This window comes from Diabrotica undecimpunctata, chromosome 5 (assembly GCF_040954645.1).
Source record: "Diabrotica undecimpunctata isolate CICGRU chromosome 5, icDiaUnde3, whole genome shotgun sequence".
In the NCBI taxonomy this organism is placed as follows: domain Eukaryota; kingdom Metazoa; phylum Arthropoda; class Insecta; order Coleoptera; family Chrysomelidae; genus Diabrotica; species Diabrotica undecimpunctata.
The window spans coordinates 128,783,694-128,807,064 of NC_092807.1; the positions used below are offsets into that span (position 1 = coordinate 128,783,694).

The following is a 23,371-nucleotide window of genomic DNA, read 5'->3' on the forward strand; positions in this document are numbered from 1 at the left end:
ATACTCAGTTTGGGTTCCGCAAGGGTCTGGGAACGAGAGAGGCATTATTTGCTTTCAATGTCCTCTCTCAAAGATGCTTAGATATGAACCTAGATATTTATTCCTGTTTCAACGACTTCGAGAAGGCATTCGACAGGGTCCGAAAATATGAAAAAAATCTATGAATATTATCCATGAAAAACTAATAGAAATACTGAGAAACAAAGATAGAGACAGACGAGACTTACGAATCATTATCAATCTGTATTGGAATCAAAAGGCCAATATAAAGATAGAAGAACAAAAGTCCGAAAATATAGATATAAAGAGAGGAGTAAGACAGCGCTGTATTCTGTCACCATTACTTTTCTGTTTCACCATTCTGTTTAACGTGTACAGTGAAGCCATATTCCAGGAAGCGATAGCGGATCTGGGTGATGGAATCTCTGTAAACGGAAGAATAGTAAATAACATAAGATTCGCTGATGACACCGTTATAATGGCAGACACCCTGGAATCGCTACGAGAATTGGTAAATAGAATTAACGATTATTGCATTAGATACGGACTAAACATAAATAAGAGAAAAACTAAATTTATGATTGTCTCAAAAACGCAACATGGAAATGAAAGATTAATGATAGAGCAAACCCAAATAGAAAAAGTAGAGACATATAAATATCTGGGAACCTGGGTTGATGACAAAAATGACCAAAACAGAGAAATCAAAGTCCGAATTGAAACTGCAAGGCAAGCATTTGTGAAAATGAAGACAATGCTTACCAACAGAGACCTTCAATTGCATCTCAGATTGAGGGCTCTAAGATGTTACATATTTTCTATCTTACTATACGGAATTGAAGCTTGGACATTGAAGAAACAACACATAACGAAAATAGAAGCGTTCGAAATGTGGTGTTACAGAAGAATATTAAAAATTCAGTGGGTTCAAAGGATTACCAATGCTGAGGTACTACGACGTCTAAATAAGGAGTTAGAAATTATGAACAGCATAAAAAGAAGAAAACTAGAATATTTGGGTCACATAACCAGCGGAGAAAAATATGAGCTGCTGAGAATTATTATGCAAGGAAGGATCCAAGGAAGAAGAAGCCTAGGAAGAAGACGCATCTCCTGGCTGAAGAACCTTAGAGAATGGTTTAACTGTAGTTCACTACAACTTTTCAGAGCAGCAGCCAACAAAGTGACCATAGCCGTTATGATATCCAACCTCCGATAGGAGATGGAACTTTAAGAAGAAGAATGCGATTTAACTCTTTCACTGCCGCTTTTTTTAGCAAACGAAAGTAGTATATTTAAGTATAAGTGGATATTGAGGTCTTTAAAACACGCACGATTTTTCAAGCACGACTATTTTACGCTATTTTTTTTTATTGATACACTTTGAAATCATGTATTATTACTACAAAAAATTAAAATAAGAGCTAATAATATCAAATGGTTGAATTTGTGATGTACATCAAACTACCTTTCGTTGTTATGGAAATGAGAAAAACAAAAATTAATTTGCAATCTGTCACATAATATTGTTATAAGTGGTTGCATATTGCTTAAAAATGAATTCTAATATAGATTACTTAAATAGTAAAGCAGAATCGCGGTTAATAACACAAAAATCGGAAGACGCTTATAAAAAAGAATATGACAAGTTCATTAAATGGATGGAAGAGCAAAAGGTAACAGATACAGATGAATGAGTTGTGCTAGCCTACCTTCAGAAAATGTCGGAATAGTACATGCCGCCGATTAATGGAAGTACAACCCCATCGGCTTCCGAGAATGTCGGTAGTTTTCATTTGAATAGCATTTCCTCTGATTTAAAAAACGGAAGTATAAATATTTCAAACAATACCAACTGCACTTTTCACGTTCACTGTACTACATACAAGATATATGAATTCTTTGGCTTGCTCAAAGGTATGGTTGTTAATTTGAATTCTTTGTTGGATATTTCGGGGGTTTTTAGAAACCAACATATATTTGGTTTTTTCCTCGTTTACCACAAGTCCTAATTCAGTTGCCGCGTCCGCAAGCCTTGTAAAACACTGCACCATGTCTCTCATACTTCTGCCCAGCAACTATATCGTCATCGAATGCGAGAATTTGCGTCGATCTATTAAAAATAGTTCCATTCATTTTAATATTTAATTGTCTGATTGCCTTTTATAAGGCAATATTAAAGAGGAGACACGTCAGCGCGTCCCCCTGTCTTAGACCATTATTAATGTAAAAGAAAGTAGTGTTTTCTCCTTGAATTCTAACGCATAAGCTTACGTTTTGCAATGTTAGTTACACCTAAGTTAGTTAACTTAGCTAACTTAGGTGGGATCCCAAAGTCCATCATTGCAAAATATAATGCAGTTCTTTTCACACTGTCATAGTCTGCTTTGAAGTCGACGAAGAGATGGTGTGTATCTATGTTATATTCTAGTGACTTTTCTAGAATCTGTCTATGTGCTTGAATTTGATGTGTAGTTGTCTTTCAAACAGTAAATCCGCATTTATATTGACCAACAGTATCCTCTGTAAAATGTTTAAGTCTTTCAAATAATACATTGTCGAAGATTTTATACACAGATGCTAACAGAGCAATGCCTTTATAGCTTTTACACCCCAGTTGATCACCCTTTTTATGCAACGGACATATTATTCCCTTTAGCCACTCTTCAGGTAGCAATTCATTCTGCCATATAAGTACTATTAGTTTATGGATTGCTGCAAAAAATTGATCACGGCCTTTTTTATATATTTCCGAACAGATTGTATCAATTCCTGAGACTTTATTATCTTTGAGTTTTAGGATGACATTTGACACTTTTTTTCTTGTTGGGTCTTCACTGTGTAGTTGACGTTGTAGATTTTGTTGATTTTATATGTTGTAATCTTTTTCAATATCGTTTATATTTAGATGTACGCTGAAATGTTATGCGTATCTGTTAAGAACTGAGTTTTTATCATGTAGAATTTCACCGTTAGTGTCTTCAGTGATAAAAATCTACACATTTTTAATTGTGGTTTAAATTTTTGACGGCTATTATTTAAGGATTTGTAGTATTTCCTCGTTTCATTTTTATCGAATAAACTTTGTATCTCATTGAGAGTGTTCTGTTCGTATTTCTTCTTCTTACGTCGATGATACGTTTTTCCTTTCTTCTAAGACGTCTATACTCTTCTTTTTTTCTCTGTGTACAACTGCGTCACTGGTTTTCTGATATGCTGTATTCTTTCTGTTTGTGGCCATTTCGCACTCATGATCAAACCAATGATTTCCTTTTTCTGACTTGGTTTTGCCCAATATTTCAACCGATTTCTGTAACACAATATCTCGTATATTTGCCCATAGTTGGTTAATGTTTTCTTCTTCTTCTAAACTTTTTGTCCTTATTTGATCTTCTATTTGCTGTCTGTATACATTTGCAATGTTGGGATATTTTGGTTTATTAATGTCGACTTTCTCCTTTTTTAAATTGGATATTCTCTCTTTAAATCGTGCTTTAACTAAATAGTGGTCACTATCTATGTTTGCTCCTCTAAACGACCTAACATCTAATAAGTTAGAGCAGTGTCTTGCATCGATGATTATATGATCTATTTGGTTAATATTTTCATTATCAGGAGGTTTTTAAGTTCCCTTATGTATATCTTTATGGGAAAATTATGTCCCAGCTATTACCTTGTTCTTAGACTCCCTTTTTCAATGGTGGGCGAAAATATATTCTCTCTTTAGACTTTGATAATAAAGTGTCTTGCTATTATTTTGATGTCATTTTTTGGGCACTCATCGTACTCTCGGTCTAGTGCCTCATAGAACATATCTTTTTCATCCTCCTCTTTTTCTTCCGTTGGAGCATAGATGCTAATATTGCTAATATTAGCGAACTTCACTTTAAGTCTTGTTCGACATATCCTATGATCAATAGCTTTAAAATCGATTACATTGTGTTTGACCTTGCTGCTTACAATAAATCTGATGCCAAATTTGTGTTGGGTAGGATGTCCTCTGGGGTAAATATTGCAGTTATTTTTTTGCGCTAGTCCACCTCATTTCTGATATCTGTGTTTCAATGATATCTACTTTGGCTTTATTCGTTTTTTGTATGAGCAAAGCCGTGGCTTCAGGCTGATAAAGGCTTCTTACTTTGAAGGTGCAAGTTTATAAATCATTAATCTTATTTCGTTTGCGAGTTTGTCGTAGGTTAGACAGTTCGGTTTCTTTCTTTGTAGCTCTCATAACACAAGGTTTTTACAAGGTTGGGTAGTTAACTTAACACCAAACCCCCTTTTTGGAGGGCCATTTCACCCTCTCTCGTCCGTTTCCGCCTCAACTTTCCACCCGGGTTGGATTCCAGATGGGTTGCTTGGTTTACAGAGGATACCAGCGTGAAGGTGAGAGTCGGATTTGAGTAAAAAAGGCTAATTCGCATTCTACCCCTTTATCCCCCCTTACATGTATTGATATTACTTAGCAGAAGTTTTGCAGATCACGAAAAAAAATAAAAAATAGAAGTAGTAGAAATGGATTTTCTAAGGAAAGCGTGTGGTGTATCCAAAAAAGATCATATCTTTGTAGCGGCATGAAGCGGCAGAGGTTGTAGGAACCTGGCTTATATATATATATATATATATAGATATATATATATATATATATATATATATATATATATATATATATATATATTATATATATATATATATTATATATATATATATATATATATATATATATATATATATATATTATTTATATATTTCCTTATAATTATCATAAATTTCCAACAAGAATATATCTATAATGTGGAATTGCTCAAACTTTCTACTATATTTACTCTACTATGTAAATATTTTCTTAAGTTTATTTATAGCTTTTAGAAATGTGTATTTTATTCATAGACATATAATACAAATAGACTGATCGCTGCAATATAAAACCGTTCCCCCAGTGCGACATAGAAAACTGACGCAAAGACGTCCCTGCATCTTTTTGCCAATGTGCCGGGTTTATCGACCACGTGATCTTCCCATTGGTCATTTAGGTCACATGGTCAAAAATCCGGCTCATTAGAACGAAATGCAGTTACAGCTTTGCGTCAGTTTTCTCTGTCACACTGGGGGAACGGTAATGTATTGCAGCAATCAGTCTATTTGTATTATATGTCTATGATTTTATTAGTCTGCTTTTTTTCTATTTAAGATTTAATTTAACATTTAATATTTGCAAACGCCTTTTTGTATAATAAACTACTAATAGATGTGAAGAAACTGTTTTTCGTATTTCTAAAATTAGTTTTCTTTCTCCTGGATAACTTCCAACTTGGCATTTGGTCATAGAATTAATTCGTTTTCTCCTATTTTTTGTTTGGCACTAAATAAATTGTTTCATTAAATGGAACAGTCAAATTATGTGTTTAATATATAATTTGGTTGTCTTAGTAAATAAATCGAGGAGCACATCTAGGAGACTAGCTCTGGTTGAAAAGTTTGCGAAGCGTAAATGAAAAAAAAAAAAAACAATTTTATGGTTGAAAATATTATATATTTTTCAGTATATTTTGTTTTAATTTTAATACTTATTTTCCAGTCATTGTGTTTCTTATAATTTTCATCTTTTTCATAATTTTCTTTTATTTTTTATTTCAGTTTGGCCTTGGATTAACTAAATGTTACTGTACAAGAGTGAAACAAAAATATTCGGACTCGACAGTCAATATAGAAATCCAGGTTTCGAAGCTGTTTTATATTGAATATATTAAGACTATTCTAAAACCATATATTTAAATTATTTTTTTGATGCAAGTACTTTTTGGACATACATCATATATACAAATGCTAATGTATATCACCTTTGTATAGGTTACCGTTATTCGGAGATATTATATATACTGCAAGCTTCGGTCGCATCTTGCACCATGAATTAAATATGAAATAGCTTTTTATACGATGGATGCTTTATATGTTCACTGCAGATCCCAAACAGAACCTTTGTTTTTATTCATAAACTGTTTGACGCAATTTATGATAACCAAACAACAATTTGCTTGACATTGCTTTATAGAAGCCTGTTCACTAGCTCCTAAAAAGGGTAGGACGGTGCGTGCCGTCCGCAAAAACCGTCACTGTATCGGTTGAAATACGAAAGTAATTTAACTGATTATCTTAAAAAAGTTAAAGCATAACTGTGAAATACTATTATCAACGAAAAATCTGGGCTTAAGCATTCGGGCAAAATTCGAATTAAAGAAGAAGAAAAATCTTATTTCAGCAGAACAATGTCCGTAAAAGAACATCCCATAATGGTTTTTGGCAAACATTAAATTAAGTGACCAGCATTATAAATTGCTAAAGCATCATTTTTTAATCATAAATTAGCTATTGTAGTCAACTGTAGATGACTAGATGAGTATTAAACACTTTCAAATAAATAATATAGGAAGAGAAAAATGGTATTGGAATACAATTGGATCGAATTTGTTGGTATGGAAAGAGATTATGTTGAAAAATAAAACTCGTTAAAACAAATGGCTAGCGAGGTTAGAACAAAAACAGATGACCCAGAATAGGGCTTAGAAATGAGTAACCCTTGTGAGCTTACAAATATAAATATAACAGAAACGATCAGAGATACGACTTTAATCGCGGATTAAATCTCTGCTCCAAATACTGAAGCAAAAAGAAGTTGCGAGAGGAACAGACTCTGAGCCAGTCATCCAGAAACACCACTCAAGAGATCAACAGAGGCAAAAATTGCTGCTGGAGCACGGACCATCATAGCAAAAGCACATAAAACCAAGCAGACCTGATCATCTGCAAACTTAAACAAGCACTGTATGAGGTTTCTATCAGAAGCCAGAATCATCTTCTTCGGTTCCATAAATCATCGTTTAGCGAAGAGACCTCTGGGTAAACTCTGCTAACGAGTATACGAAAAAATAGACGACTGAGTTTGTGAAAAGTATATGCGGCCTGTGGGAGGTAGCAGACTTAAATGTAGTCGATTCCAATAATATGCCCGAGTGCCCCATGGTCACCCACGTCCCCATGAAAGAGGCTGGTGAAGATTATCAGGATCCTTCTAAGAAAACAAAATCAAGACCTTAAGACGGAAAACTGGTTGTTAAAAATTCATAAAATCTGGTAGAAGGTGAAAATCTTACTCCACATAATCGACGAAGTCTCCTTTAACACATAGAGGGCTGCTCATTCAGAAGCGTATTACAGGCTTGGAAAGGTATCATTTAATCAGAGTTCTGCAGGCGAACCTCCAGCAGAGTAAGCATCATCAAGCAAGCAGACCTGGAATATGGTTTAAGTATGATTAAAGGCACCATAAGCAATCATTGAACTAAACGTGACCGCCAAAAAATTTTAGGAGGTTTTCATGTTTGTATTTGAACACAATTGTCTGGAGATGGGGAATTCCAACAGAAAAGTACCGAAGTGAAAGAACAACCTTGCAAAGCAAACTACAGAAGTCAGACGAAAAGTTAATATTGTCAAAACATTAGATAAATGAGGCGATTATCTTAAAAAACGCATTGCGAACAGATAGATCAGACTGTAGAAATATCAATATTGCATAAATTTTTGTCATAACTTTGAGAAGTGTTCCCTCGCTCGAAAAGGAGGCAGATAAATACACTCAGAATTGTGAAGAGATCCTGTTTCAGAGTGCACTTTTCTGAGTCTAAAACAAAACTAATACTACTATACACATGTCAGAAAACTAAACTGAATACAATGACTTATGATTGTGGACAAAATCAAATGAGCAATAAATTTATTTGAGCCATACAAATCACAGGGTCCGGTGGTAATTTATCCAATACTTCTGCAGAAGAGAAATAACCTTCTTTAAAAAAAAAGGTACGATACAACAGACTGGTTTAGGACTGGGTAAATACCAAAACCATGGAGGCTTATAATGGGAGCTTTTATTTTCAAATCTGGCAAAAGCTAAGTCCCTGTGAAGATTCTAGAAAAACCGCTCGATATGCATATTAGAGATAGAGTATTGCTTAAAAGTTAGATACATAAGGTTGAACACAGGATGCAGTAGGGGGAGTCCTTATCCCCTCTTTTGTAAAATGTGGTCATAAATGGACTGATAGATACACTAATAAACGACATTCACTACGTTCTGGGCTATGCGGATAACCTGTTTATCTTAGCCCACCTCAAATTTAATGGTGCAATCAGAAATATAATGGAACAGGCTTTAAATATAGTCACAGAATGGACTTTAAATGTAAGGCTTAATATAAGCTCCTAGATGTGTAAAATTTAAAATTTACCAGAAGGAGGAATTTGTAAGTGGTACATGTGGTACATCTATATCTGTTGAGATAAGTAAAGTATGTTGGGGCAATATTAGATTCAAAGCTTACTTGGAATCAGCATTAAGAACCAATAACCAAGACAGCTCAGACTAACTACATTAATGGTAGTTAGGCGCACTCTGGGAAAAATTTGGGTTTAAAACCAGATCTGGTATATTAGATTTATAAACCGCATCATTGACGCGGTGGACAAAGGTGTAGCAAAAAGTAGCCTCCTCAAACTAAGGTACAGCGTCTTACTTACCTTGGAGCTATGGAGACCTACTGAACCTCCATGCTTTACATATAGTTATAAGGGGGAAAATTGAGCAACATACCTATAGGATTAGATCAGGACGTAGTAACATCATAAATTACCTTTCCAAGTGGACATTTGTCCACTAGATAAAAAGGATAGAGGACACACTCGATAAAGATTGCAGGGTTATACCTGGTCCACATACGTGTCTGAAGCTGCGGAAGGTAAGGGTGCAGAAATACTTAGTAGTGGTAGACATTTGAAAGGTGACGCTGGTATGGGTTCCAGAACTCCGGTTAATACAAGGCAATGAAAGTACCGTGATAGTACCAAATGACATCGTCCGCGACTGGAAAATAGCCTGGATCGGAAGGCGACACACCTCTCCCTGGGAAAGCATATCCAGTCAAACACATAGTAAATGTATATTGGAGTAACATGTGCGACTAATGCTGAAGTGCTGTAGAAAATAAGCAGTGATCTATTTAGTCATAACAGGCTTTCTGGACATGCGCCAGTCAAGGTACACTTTCATACAATAAAGATGTTTCATGAAAACTTACACTGCAGACTCTGTAATAGACAACATGAAAGTCAACCATATCTTGCATGTCAACACTATTTAAAGACTACCAGGTGACGCCAAAAATAGTTAGTACCCATCCATTCAACCTGTATAGGCAGATATAGGATTCAGAAGATGTACAATAAGCCATTTGGCTGCAGTAAAATACATCCACCTATAAAATACATGTACAATATACTCACCGATATAATTCTTTCCCAGTAATCCATTAGCTTCGTAATAAATATTTTCTGTCTAATAGCATATATTAAAATGCTATAATGAATACAAGATACATTCTTCTGAAAATATTTCCTTTTGTCATCGTAGCTTTTATCAAATATATGGCTTTGAATAAACAATTTACAAAATCAATGGTTTATGTTACGGAAAATAGGCTTTCTCCTACAACATTTTACCACCTTGAATACTTATTTTTCCATATAGAAACTTTAAAAAGAGTAGAGCGTACTGAAGCAGTATGCAACTGAAATAAAGTTTTTAAAGTTTTTCCAAGTAACATACTTGATTCTTCCATATTTAATTGGTTGTCTTCCTTTGTTTTTAAAGTTTGTTGAAATCTTAAAACTTATTTTAAAAAATTTTCATTCAATATGTTGTTTCTTCATTTATTATAACATGCTTGTAGTAAATGCACTACATATTCATATTATACTACTAAAGTGTTAAAAGTTTTAAAATTTATCAACACAAAGGTTATCCTAAATTATAAAACTAATTTAAATTTTTATTTTATATTTTAATTTAAGGAAACACAAAGTTTTGTGATGCAAGCAAATAATCGCTGTAGAATTTGCTTCTTGCATGCAATAATACTTCTCTCTCTCTTGTACAAATTTCACCTGTCATAACGGTATTTTTTCTAAAACAGCACCCTTTATCATGGCAAGTCTCAGCTGATGGAACCAAAATGATAGGTCATATGATTCTGAGGCGAAATTCTCGAGATACAAGTGGATCTAGTGCTTCTATTTTGGGACTTAAAGTAGTTGGCGGGAAAATACTCGAAAATGGAATGACTGGAGCTATCATAGAAAAGGTTAAAAAGGGCAGTATAGCTGATGTGGAAGGTCAACTAAGACCTGGTAAGTATTAATGACCAATAGACAGTTTCTTTTTAAATATCAGTTTTTTCACTAAAAAATCATAATACCTTTAATGTTCTATTTAGCGTTAAGTGTCATTATGTAGCATATTTTAAAATCATACATTGTTTTGCTTGATATATTGTTTAGAAACAGTATTTCAAATTGGCAAGTTGATATTTGGTGATAAGCTAGAACCGTTAAAATTTAATGATACTTAATATGGTCTTCAGTAAGAACATGACACAACCAGCACATATTAGTATAAACGGAATTCAAATTGAAAAAGTATCAAGTTACAAATACTTGGGTACTTCAATAAACGAAACTGGAGACCAAAACAATGAAATAAAAAGACGTATCGAAATTGTGAGGGCCTCTTTCATAAAGATGAGGAAATTCTTCTGCAACAGAGATATAAGTATCCCTCCCCGATTAAGAATGCTAAGGGGGTACGTATTTAACACGCTATTATACGATGTAGAGGCCTGGACTCTCAAGCAGAACAATATAAACATATTGAAAGTTTCGAGATGTGGTGCTACCGTCGAATGATGAAGATAAGTTGGGTTGAAAGAGTTCCAAATTTTGAAGTAATGCGAAGGATAGGCAAAGACCCAGAAATTTTGTCAAAGATCAAACGAAGAAAACTTAAATATGTGGGTAACCTTATGAGAGGACATAAATACGCATTACTTCAAAATATAATGAAAGGAAAAATAGAAGGAAAACGGAATCCAGGCCGTAGAAGAATGTCATGGCTGCGTAATTTGAGAGAGTGGTTTGGCTGTACCACTAATGAACTCTTTAGGTCAGCTGTTAACAAGATCAGGATAGCCTTGATGATTTCCAATCTCCGATAGGAGTGGCACAAGAAGAAGAAGAATTAAACGGTAATAAAACAGTGATCGCTTACCAAAAGTGGTAAGACCTTTGTTTGACGTTTATTCATCCAAGCTAATCGAAAGAAAAACAATTAAGGAAACTCGTGATTTTTTGTGAGGATCCCAATAAGAGATTTTGTCCTTATCCTTAATCCTTATAAGGTTTTGTCCTAATAAAGGATTGGTCGCCGGGGGAAGTAGGAGGGCTCAGAGTGTAAGACCTTGCTGATCTTAAGCCGGACTTAAACGACTCGGGTACTTGGCGAATAATCGTCACTTGTGTATATTTGCCTTGTCGTGTGAGTGGATTACTTGTATAATTATTTGTCACTCGTTGCCACTCATTGGTTTTCTATCTGTTGTCGGTAAAAATGACCCGAGTCAAAGAGATCACGATTATTCGTACACTTGCGAAGTACATACTTGTCTACACTTGCAGAGGCGCTCAAACAAAATGTATAAATAATTGGCAGTTACTGCTACTATTCATTTCGTTTTTAAAGACCTCAGATACAGAAGTTTTATTTGTGTGTGTTTGTTTTTTTTTAATTGAAATAGAGTGAAACATGACGTCGTGTTGTAGCTTCTTGATTTTTATTAAAATGAGCCTGTCATTTGGATGACCAAACATAAAGACCATAAAAATTGTAATGCAGTTAATGATGCCTGGAAAAAAATACAAGATAACATATCTGTCCAGTGCACTATAAATGAACTGAAAAAAAAGGTCAGATGGCCTAAAGGTTCTCGTTTGAGATCTAGCAACATATGGGTAGCGAGGTATCTACAAAAAAGATTTATATATATGTTTTTTTAGTTTCCAGTCGTTTTAGTCCGCCTTTAAAGGTGGATACCCACTACAAGTATATCTGGCAAATATTTGCCAGATATATAATTGCCAATCGCAATTAATTTCTGCAGTACTCTGTGTTTGGCTTCCGTAGCTATAGCCTGTTGTCCTTTTTTAACGTTGTTAATTTTAGCGTGTTTTTTTAATTGAGTGGTCTTATGAAGTGGTGTTTGAATTTCTCGATCTCTATGAAAATGAGCCAGTTATATGTCAACCTAGGTATCCACAACATAAAAACAGAAATTTAATTAACGATACTTAGCTTCGCGTAAAAATCAAATATCAATGGAATGTATGATTGCCAATTTGACTATTTTTAATGGAAGCAAAATAAACACTGAAGGCCTAGAGATGAAGATACCTACTGTGCTTGCCAAGTATACCAGTATGAGCGTACTTGTCAAATACACAGGCAGTGGGAGAGCCGTACTTGAAATTAAGTGCGAAACTTGGTGTATTTGGCAAGGATGAAAATATTGGCATACTTATGAAATACACAAGTAGTGGGAGTTTGTCTTAATGTACAATAGCAGCATTCTTTCTTTTTTAGTGCGCAGTCTAGAAAAGTACCGTTTAAATACTTATAAGTGTAAGCTAATTACACTGTTTGTCCACTTTTATTGCCATAAGTTTCTAAAAAGAAATTTTTTCATTCTAACCATGCTCCATAGACAGTTAACTTACATAAAGTTGAGCTATACCATTATATAGCATTATGCTCCAGAAAAAGACGCAATATTTGTATTTGAGTTTTATTTGTTGTTATTTGATTGTCTCTGGTACTCATTTTTAAAAGTATTCATCCATTTTCTAGCATTTTCTTTGTCTTGAAATTTATTTAAAACAAACCGGCTTTGAATTCGGGAGATATTCAACTTCCTGTTCTCTTTTGCCTCCAGTTTAGCGATTAACCTATCAATTATTCTAATTAAATCTGCTTGAGTTTTCTCTGTTTGCTCTAATGAAACCGGAGTATTATTCTCTACTTATTCCTCTAATTAACAGTTTTAAAAACCAAATTTACAATCTTCGACTAATAACAACTTAGAAAGCTCAGGAGCATAGATAAATAATATAATATTAGAAATAGATAGGCAACTGAATGTATAAATTTCGTTCATTAGGACCCCTTGCGGCTGGGGTCATTACTAATCATCTTACATACGTACCCTTTAGCGCCCCTTGCGGGCTATTTCGTTACTAATTAAAATTTACTTGAAAATATCTTATTATTTTCCGATAAAGTAATCTCACACGTATTATTTAAAAAATAAAAGGATATATATAAAATGCGCAATTTTTTCTAGATATACGTATACTTATTTGGTAATATAAAACAGTCATAAACTAATTACATAATATTTATTACACTGATATTTTCAGAAACAAATGTTAAATAATATTATTGTTTGCTTCCTGACAACTTACTATTACCAAAATAATTTGTACACAACGGAACAATACAATAATTCACCATGTTTAGTTTTTTTACTAGCACAACACAAAAATTCTTTGCTACAATAGGTAACTAAAACTAAACTTTAAAAACTAAGTAACACTTAAATTAAAATTACTAAGAATAAATGCAAACGAAAGTTAAAGATAATAAAATAAAATTGAAAGCTTATAAACAAACAATTCTGCTGTTACTTTTGACAGAATTGACATTGCGGAATTAAGCTTCGTTTGATTATTTTATTTGTGACACCCCGAGATTGTGTTAAAATAGGTAAATGATTGGTTAAAGTCTTCGTGAGAGAGATAGGCTGTCATTTATCTTTATTAACTCGCTGGGGTTAAAGTGATGAGGAAATGATCCAAGGTCATTCATATAAGTTTCCGGGGCATGGCTCAGGAGTTAGTGTAATCGTGATGTTCCTATACTGGCCCACTTTTGTTAAAACTTTAATTGCCTTTTTGACAATACTAGTGTCAAATAACTTTATTATGACGTAAATTTTGTAAGTTTGTTGGTAGCAAATAATTAATGTTATCTGATAATAATTTAATTGTTGTTAGTTTAATTACCTCTAAGTTGTTTTTTTCGCCAAGTTCCAAATGGATCCGTATCTGCGTTTTAGACATCTTCATATCAAAGTGATCAAAAATTAATTTATAATGTTGAAATTCTAGATTGAATTTAGTTAGCAGACAAAATAGTTTTTCTTCTTAAAAAAAACCAATTAATTTCATACAAAATTTATACAAAAGTAATTTTCTTATCAATAAAATTACAGTTACATTTACATACCTTAAAAGAAAATTGATTTTCTTCTTGATTGAAGTCTTTTCTTCTATAAACAAATGTTGATAAACAATAAAAATAGCAAGAACAAAAAAATTACATTAGAAAGTGTTAACCCTGCGTTAGTGTTCATAGATATATTAGCACGAGAAGTGTGCCGGGGTATGTCATACCCCAAACTAAACTAACGCAGGAATTTTTAAACTTTAATTATTAAAAATAGGTAATCTTGGTGTTTTACTTATTTATAATTCAAATAAATTAAATGTGGTACTGTAAAAGTCTTATATTTAGATGTCAAACATCATTTATCTAACATATTGCAATTATGCTAGTCAAAAAACACAAGTGAGCAATAATGTACTGAGATATTATGAAACATTTTATTGATCACGTAACTCTAAATAACCTAATAACCCAAGATTCTACAAATAAAAGAAAAAATAAAATATATTGAAAAATAAAAAAGTTACGACTCCTCAAAATTGTCACAATCTGAACACGGCATTATTGCGTGTTCCAAACAAATATCCTGAGCTCCGCTCCCATGTCGGAACTTCCGCCAGAGACATAAATAGGCTTCGCTCAAGACACCCGCCTCTAAAAACAGCAAAAAGGCTAGTAGATCAAAACTTTAATGTAATTGAACGGTGGAGAGAACAATGGGAGAATAACGCTGCACCAACTAACTGGAACATGCCATGTATTACAAGCAAACCTGAGGGCTTCAACCAACTGAGACGAATTTGGACCACACTCAATAGAATAAGGACGAACTGTGGCAGATGTTCCGACTCACTTTTTAGATGGGGAAAAATACAATCACCAAATTGCGACTGCAGCGCCGAAAGGCAAACAGTAAAACACATGGTAGAGGAATGCCCGATTAGATCCTATAACGGCAACCCTTCGGATTTCCTGTCTGCTACAAAAGAGTCAATCGAATATATTTATAATCTAGATGTTTGTTTGTAGAATAATATTTTTGTATTTACTGTTGTTTGTAATTTATATAATTTATATATATATATATATATATATATATATATATATATATATATATATATATATATATATATATATATATATATATATATATATATATATATATATATATGTATATATATGAACCTGTGATGTAGTCATACGCTAAATAAATAAATTGAGTATCATATAGCATGGTTATGTAAAAAGTCTTCCTATCTTTATTTCTTGGACAAACAGAACCTACCTGCTTGTCCTACGTCGCTTAGATCTCAATTGACACTTACCTCTGGTTGCTGATTAGAACGTAGTGGTCAACGCAAGGAAGAGTCTTCGTTGGTTTCGAAACTCAAAAATCAGCTGCATACCCATTTCTTTCAAAAAAATTTTCTTTTTAAATTAAGGTTTTTTATGTTTGTTTCATATATAACTTAAGCATTTACTCCAGCTGTATTTAAAAACGAAAAAAAATAATGTCAAAATTCAATGACAGCTAGATGACAGATAACGCATCCAATGTGTCTACACCATCTTTGGTTGAATTGGAAAAATCGATAATTTCAGGTAATTTCTTTACTCTTGGATTATACTAACATCAAGATGCAATGTAAAAAAGAGGATTACATTTTTTACATTTCTACATTTTTGGCACATATGAGAGAGTCGTATCTTCTTTAAAGACAAATTTTGAACTGCGAATTTCTCTTCCTCGTGTCTTCAGAAGTACTGCTGGAAATTGCCTTTTATTTATCCTAACTGTCCTAACCGATGTGAGATGATGAGTCAGAAGTAGATTGATCATAAGCGGATAACTGGTAAACCAGTTATCGAGGGTTTTGAGGATTGTTACTTTTTCGGAAGGGGCCTTCTGACTGTGTGTCGACGTAAACTTCCATGTTTAGACAGTAGTAAGTTTTGGAATCCACTAGCGCAAATACTTTTAAGACTTACTTTGCTGGCTTATTCGGTATGTATTGAACAAATGACAAATGTCCCCTGAATGATTTCAGTTTTTCGTCTAATGTAAGATGTTGACTTGGTAAATGGTGAGTCTTACAGTTGCCAACAAATTGATCAAATTATCCTCTATTTGCTGCCAATTTATCGATCTGTTTCCGTTCTACTGTATTTTACAAATTGTCGAATCGCAAACATTGCAACAAAAAGGAATATTTTTATTGTGGCATTCTCGTCAAATAAAGCAGGCCTATAACAGCTTTGATTTCTCTTTGCCAGTCTCTTTGACTAAATACTAATGTCGTGCATCGTACCGTGAGGCTTTCGTCGCTAATTTTACATTTGTGTAGTCAACAATGTCATCTAACATCTAATTTCTGCTGTAAAGAATAACAATCAACAATCAAAAACACTCTGCTTTCCTCGTACTATTCCTCTTACACCAACTAAATACGTAATTATATTGTTCGACATTGTTCTTACTTTTTTGAGCTTTGGAAGCTTGAACTACTTTAATTTGTCTTTAGTTAAAAAGTATCGCTTACCATTATTATCACCTCCACTTTCTGGACCGCTTGAAAATTTACTTTTTTCTTCAGTTTCCACTTCTTCAGAATCCTCCCTTTTGTGTGCCGTCTCTCCATGAGTCTCTTCTTCCAATATGATTGTCTCTTGATTTTCTAATGCGATTTGTTCTTCCTCAGATTCACTATCAATGAACCATTTCTCCTCGTCAGACATAGTGCCAAACTCCGCCAATAAACGTTCTAACCTTTTCTGCTCTTGTTTGTAAGACATAATTATTGTATAATTCAGTATCGCTAAAAGAAAAATAAAAATCATAGTATATCTCGAAAAATATCAAAAATATCATGTAAGTTTACCTCTAGAAAACAAAACAACTAAAATTTAGAACAGTTATGTACCGTGGTATGAGAAAACCCAACCGTCTTTGACCAACTCCTAATTGAATTTGAAAGCGCTAGAAGTCACTATTTCATCTATTTTCGATTTAAGAGTAATAAAAGGAGAAAAGGAGTACCTGAGGTATAGTATACTCCAGAACACTATCTGCGGGTGAAAATAGATTTTAGTAAAATATATGAAACAATTTTCAATTTAGTTTTCCATGTGACAATTTATTCTTCTTCTATTTATTTGTCATCTTCTTATAACCTTTTACGTTCTGCTGTAACAACTTAAAAATGTTTACATACTTACATACATATAAATCCCTATTTGGCTAAAAAAATCTCATAACAGTTAATATGATAGTAAATTTTTTTTGGACTGAAAGTGGGGCTTGTTTAAATTTGTAAGCCAACTATATCTGCCTCAAATTTTTCTACAAATTTCCTATAAAATATCTAAAAATTAAAATATACAGTTTTACCAATTAAAATGAGAGCTTCACCAGATTTATCGATGAGTGTTCCTTTTTATACTGCTACTGTTAATGGTCAATCTATAAATATTCAATGTAAGCAACAGCAAATTCAACCAGAATGCCCAGATGTCCTTTTTCTACAAAATTTACAACCAAATTCAGCACAAATTTTAAACAACCCACCAACAACAATATATTATGTTCCTAACTAAGTACTATCACAATCTTCCTCAAACTGTCAATACAATCTTAAAATAAATTCCGCATTATCTACATTTCAAAATGAAGCTTCTGATTCTATTGAGATGACACATACACTACAAAGTGAGGAATCTTCAGGAGAAAGACATGGTAGTAACCAGCAATAAATTTCAGATTCTACAAAATGAAAATAGAAACGACAACAATACAGTATCTAATCACAATAATAAAAAAATATATAAAATCAATTTATAAACACCGCGAAAATAGTTATTGAGCCACCGTATAAAAAGAATAATATTGTCGAGTGTACCAGATGTCAATTGTATGGACACTCTTAGACATACTATAATAGACCTTATCACTGTGTCAAATGTGGAGGCAATCATATGTCAGCCGATTATAAAAGACCTATAATAGACCTTTTGCATACATGAATAGAGGAGGGGGGTTTAGCCGTTTCACTACCGCGCGGGCCAGTGCGTATTGGTAGTGGGTTAGGATGTGTAATGGATATGTACGGATTTGATGGAAATTTTTGGTTAGGACATGACTTCTCCTTGGTAGGGGACTGTGGAGAAAGTCAAGGCTTGCTTAAGGCAGGGTTGCGTCCCTTTAGCAGATCTGTCTTCTACCGGGGTCGTAGAAGAGTATCTACTTGCTACCTTAGGCTGACTGCAAAGGTTAAAACAAACGAAATAAGACGGAGAACAGGAGTGACAGATGCCATAGAAAGAATTATGACCCTTAAGTGAAACTGGGCGGGGCACATAGCTAGAATGTCGGATAACAGATGGACACAGCGAATAATACAGTGGAGACCGAGACAAGAAGCACATCGAAGTAGAGGTCGTCCACCAACAAGATGGTCTTATGACATAAAACGGATCGACAAAAATTGGATGCAAACAGCACAAAACAGAAATACATGGAAAAGACTGAGGGAGACCTATATCCAGCAGTGGATAGATCCGGGTTAAATGATGATGATGATAATAGACCTATAATAAAAGACCTATAATATTATAGGGACATACCTGCCATATGTGCTCTCTGCAATGGAGCGCACACCGCAAATTACAAAGGATGCATGGTATATAAAGAGTTAATTAGCAGTAGAAACAGAGCAAGAGGAGTATCATCGCACACTCCAGCGAACAATCAACTGCAATATAACAGAAATACAGTACAGAATAATCCGAACTTAAGCAATCAAAATCACGCGACTTACACACAAGCAACAGGTGGAACAAATGTAAATAATGTCCATAATAATACGAACTATACAACCGAAATCATGCAACTTACACTCAAATAATAAGTGGAACACATGTTAGTAATAAAAACAGTGACATTGGAGAAATGATGAAGAGTTTCCTTAACGAATTCAAAGCTATGTTTTCACAACTAATAAATCAAAATAGCGTGATCTTAAACATGCTTTCTATAGTAATAAACAAATTCAGTAATGGAACTTAAGTCACTACGAATTGCACAATAAAATGCCAACGGCCTAGGCAACCATAACACAGAAGTTACTAACTTTCTTGAACAAAACAAAATTGATATTCTACTCATATCGGAAACCCATTTCACTGACAGAACGATGTTTAAGATCCCTCATGATTCTATTTAACAAAAACGTCCGAAAATAAAACTTTCGGTATCATATATTAAATCGAAAGTACCATTTTACACAACTCGTACCGAAAGTAGTTACTTTAGGGACTAATTTTTTCACTTCCGGGACGATTTTGGCTATCTAGGTAACGGCTTTGACAACATCAACTTTATATTTTATTATGGCAACGCTTGTCATTTAAGATTCGTGTATTTTCGCTCAGTTTTTCGTTTTTCAATTCCAAGAAATGAATATCAGAAGTGAACACTAATTTCAATACTGCCACTTCTGTTAATATGTCTTACAATATCAATGTAAATAATTGTTATAATTGTGTTATTAATATTCATAAGTAGATTTTTCTATTTTTCTAATGTTAAATTCATGAGAGTAACTTTAAAGTGTTTAATAAAAGTTCATAAGTAAAGTTTATCCATATATTCTTTTTAACATACAAAACGGCTGCAGAAAAAATATTGTACGTAACACGATCTAAAAGTAATTTTACGAGTCTCGCAGGATTCCAGAACTCGTCTACGGCTCGCCCTGGAAACTTTCTACTCCTCTCGTAAAATATCACTTTCGGAACTTGTTACGTAAATTACTATTTCGTAAGACTTGTTCGTAATTCTTTTACAATTAACTTAAGATTGTTCGTTTTGTCTTTGTTTTAAATAATTCTATATAACAGCCTAATCAAATTACAATGAATTTTAGAAAACGCAAGAAATATTGGGTCTTTTGAAGTAAGTTATAAATAGTATATGTAAATTATTCGACGAATAACGGTAAAATAGAAAATTCACCATAACTATATTCAATATATGTTTTAAAACACATATTATGTTTGGTTTCAGGTGACGAGGTTATCGAATGGAATGGTCGTTCTTTGCAAGGAAAATCTTCCCAAGAAGTAGCCGAAATAATCGCCGAAAGTAGACAGGAAGCTAACGTAGAGCTAATAGTTTCCAGAACTATGGGAAGTCGAAGAGTGGCACAAGCAAGCTGGAGACAATCAGCCGCACAGAGAGGTACGCTTTATTTTGGGTGGTTGAGATATCGATATCGTCAGAAATTTTCTATCCGTTAGTAAACCGATGATGACTTCGTTTAGTCAGTATTGAGATAATATTATTGACAATTCTAAAAAGTATATATTTTATTGAACTATTTTAGTTTAGTCATAGTTTATGTATTATAAGATTTTATACGTAATGGGTTCAGTTCCGCAGTCATCACACAAAGGGAAAAAAATATTTTAAATGTTTTATAAACCGTAAATATAATATTATAATTTCTCATACTTGAAGGAAGCGCGGATACTTTATAATAAATAATAAATGAAAGTTTTGTTTTGTAAATTTTCACACAACGATTAATAAATCTCTCTAAAACGTTCTTATGTACTAATATTGCTATGTGAATAGTAAGCAAACACATTACTAGTCTTCAGTTCTTTATGAAGAATTTATTGCATAAATACACCATTGCTACACTAACAAAATTCAACACGTCTGCCAAAACCCCATGGCTAGCCTAAGACTATGAATGCCTATACTGTGGATATTCGGTCCCTGTGACACATACGATGTTAGATTGCACAGATGGATAGTGGAAAGGAACAGAATGGAGAGAGAGACAGGTGTTAATTTTGTTACAGTGAGAGAAATGATTGAGAGAATGATTGAAAATAAATTAGGTTGGACTAACATGCACAGCTATATCCGTGCAGTGATCAAGAAAAAGGAAGAGGAAGAAAGACAGCTGGACCAACGCTAAAGGTAATACTGAATAATGCTGAAAGGTGAAGCTAGAAAAGTGGATCACACTGTATGAGAGAATGCGTAAGTCAGACTGTGGTGAAGGGGGAAATGCCCATCTGAGAATGATGCCCAACTAGGAGCGATGAGTGTCTTCTACGCGCTACCTGGAACGATACAGGGAGCCTCCTTGCTGATGAATAAAGTGTGGATGTGTATGAATGGAGAATGAATGAATAAAGGTAGTGCTTCGGAAGTGATGCCGGCATTACAGCGGCCATTCCGCTTCAGCATCGCTGGATGACAGAGAAGGGTCTGGTTTAGCAGGTAGGCGTTCGGCATAGACTCGGCGGCCAGAGGGCATTTTAAAGTACCTCGGGAACTATCGCCGGGAGTACGAAGAACGAATCCTGCACTAAAATTAGTCAGGCGGCGTCCTGGACTGAGATGTCCTTTGAAAATTCCAGACCCCCCCTCTATAAAGACGAAAAAAAAGCTTAAGACTATCTGACCAAAAAACAATTAAATTCTGTATGGAGCGAGTAGTAAGGCAAGGAGACGTCATCTCTCCAAAACTATCCTCATACATCATTCTTGTAGCTGATCATATACATGATGTAATAATAACGCTTCCTTGAAGGTCGCACTAAAGTTCAACATGAGCAAGATACAAATAATGACCAATCTGGACCTAAATTTTAATATTGCTGTTGATGGAAAGAATATTAAACATACTATGTCATATAAATACATGGGACAAAAAAATTGGTTGGACAGAGATAACCGGACATGTCAGCTCCCACGTGGCATAGGATTAACCTAGGCAACGTAGGTAAATTAAACTCTGTACACACTTATGTAGCGAAAAAAACTTACAAAAAAGGGAGTAAACAAGATTCGCGGTACTCTCTCTCTCTCTCTCTCTCTCTGAGATACCGAATCCCAAACGAAGAAATATGTCAGAACAAAAACAACAAACCCTCTCAAAATAATCAGCTAGACATGTCGTCAGATTATCTGACAACCCATGGACAATAAGTATTGTCCTGTGGAGTACGGAGTAGAGGCAACTAACCAATCAGATGGACTAACGACCTGAAGCGTAATAACAGTAACTGGATGAAAGAGCTGAGGGAGACCTATGTCCAGCAGTGAACTTGTACAGGTTAATGATTATAAAACCAATAAAACCAAGAACAAGCTTACGCAAAAAGTACGAAAGGTGCTGACAGTACAAAGAAATATGATGAAAAGATAGACAGATTACTTTAAAGCGAAGTTTCCAAAATACAAATAATAGAGAAGGACGGTCCCCTAAAAATACGAGGTAAAAGCAGCAGCCTGAAAACCAACAAATCATCAACCCTAAATAACATTTCTGCAGAACTAGCTACTTGAGTTTTAACCTCGTTTAGGCCTGAGCCTCTTCAAGGGATAGGATATTTTTTTTTTGTCGAAGCAGTGGGGGTGTGATAAACGTCAGTTACTGAATTCCTGAGTATTGAGAACTAGTGGACTACTAAGGAGCAGGGGGAAGTAGAAGGTGGCGTATGTGTGTGGATGACAGAGGAGCGTACGTAAGTGGGGAGCTTTGCCTAGCATGCCAGTTCAGGTACTTCAGGGGTTACCAGCCATACAGTAGGAACGGCTCTTTATCCGAGTTTTTGGCGGGCAGTTTTTAACTGCGATATTTAATGGGGAATAATTCTAAGACATCAAAATACTCATCAGGAAGTTCATGTCCAGTGTTGTGGAGAAGTTTTGCTGGAGCAAACGGAACTTTTCTTGTGGAAAGCCTGGTGAGTATTTGCCCTCGGTGATTGCATGGCGTCTTTAGTATTCGTTTGGCTCTGTTGTTCGAGCCAGCTATGGTTCTTAGGACATACTTCCTGCTGAGAGATAGGATTCTGTCCTTAATTGGTGTGATGTTGGCCAACATGTATAGGTGAGCTGATGGATACGACCAGTCCTTCCTCGAGGACTAGACATAGACGCATGCCTTGTATTCGACGATCGGTCTAACAAATGTTTTGTAGGTGTGCAATACAGTTTTTGAAGATGTCCCTCCCATTTTACCAGTCAGCACTTTCAGGAGGTTAAACCTCTTTCTCATCCTATCTAAGGTTTCTTGAACATCGGTTTCCCAGTTGAGAGTCCTTGTAAAACGAACTCCCAAGTAGGAAACCGAGTTTCTGAAAATAAGGTCTTCTCCCAAAAGTGCCATCCGGCCCTGGGCATCG

The 23,371-nt window shown here is 34.5% G+C and overlaps 1 protein-coding gene across 1 annotated transcript in view; it reads left to right on the forward strand.

Annotated features, from left to right (window-relative positions):
• Window positions 1–23,371, forward strand: part of Rim (Rab3 interacting molecule) — a 295,789-nt gene that overhangs the window by 131,113 nt on the left and 141,305 nt on the right. The window contains exons 6-7 of the mRNA XM_072532709.1: window positions 10,029–10,242; window positions 20,229–20,402. Of these exons, the coding sequence (XP_072388810.1) occupies window positions 10,029–10,242; window positions 20,229–20,402 (388 nt within the window). The remainder of the gene's footprint in view (window positions 1–10,028; window positions 10,243–20,228; window positions 20,403–23,371) is intronic.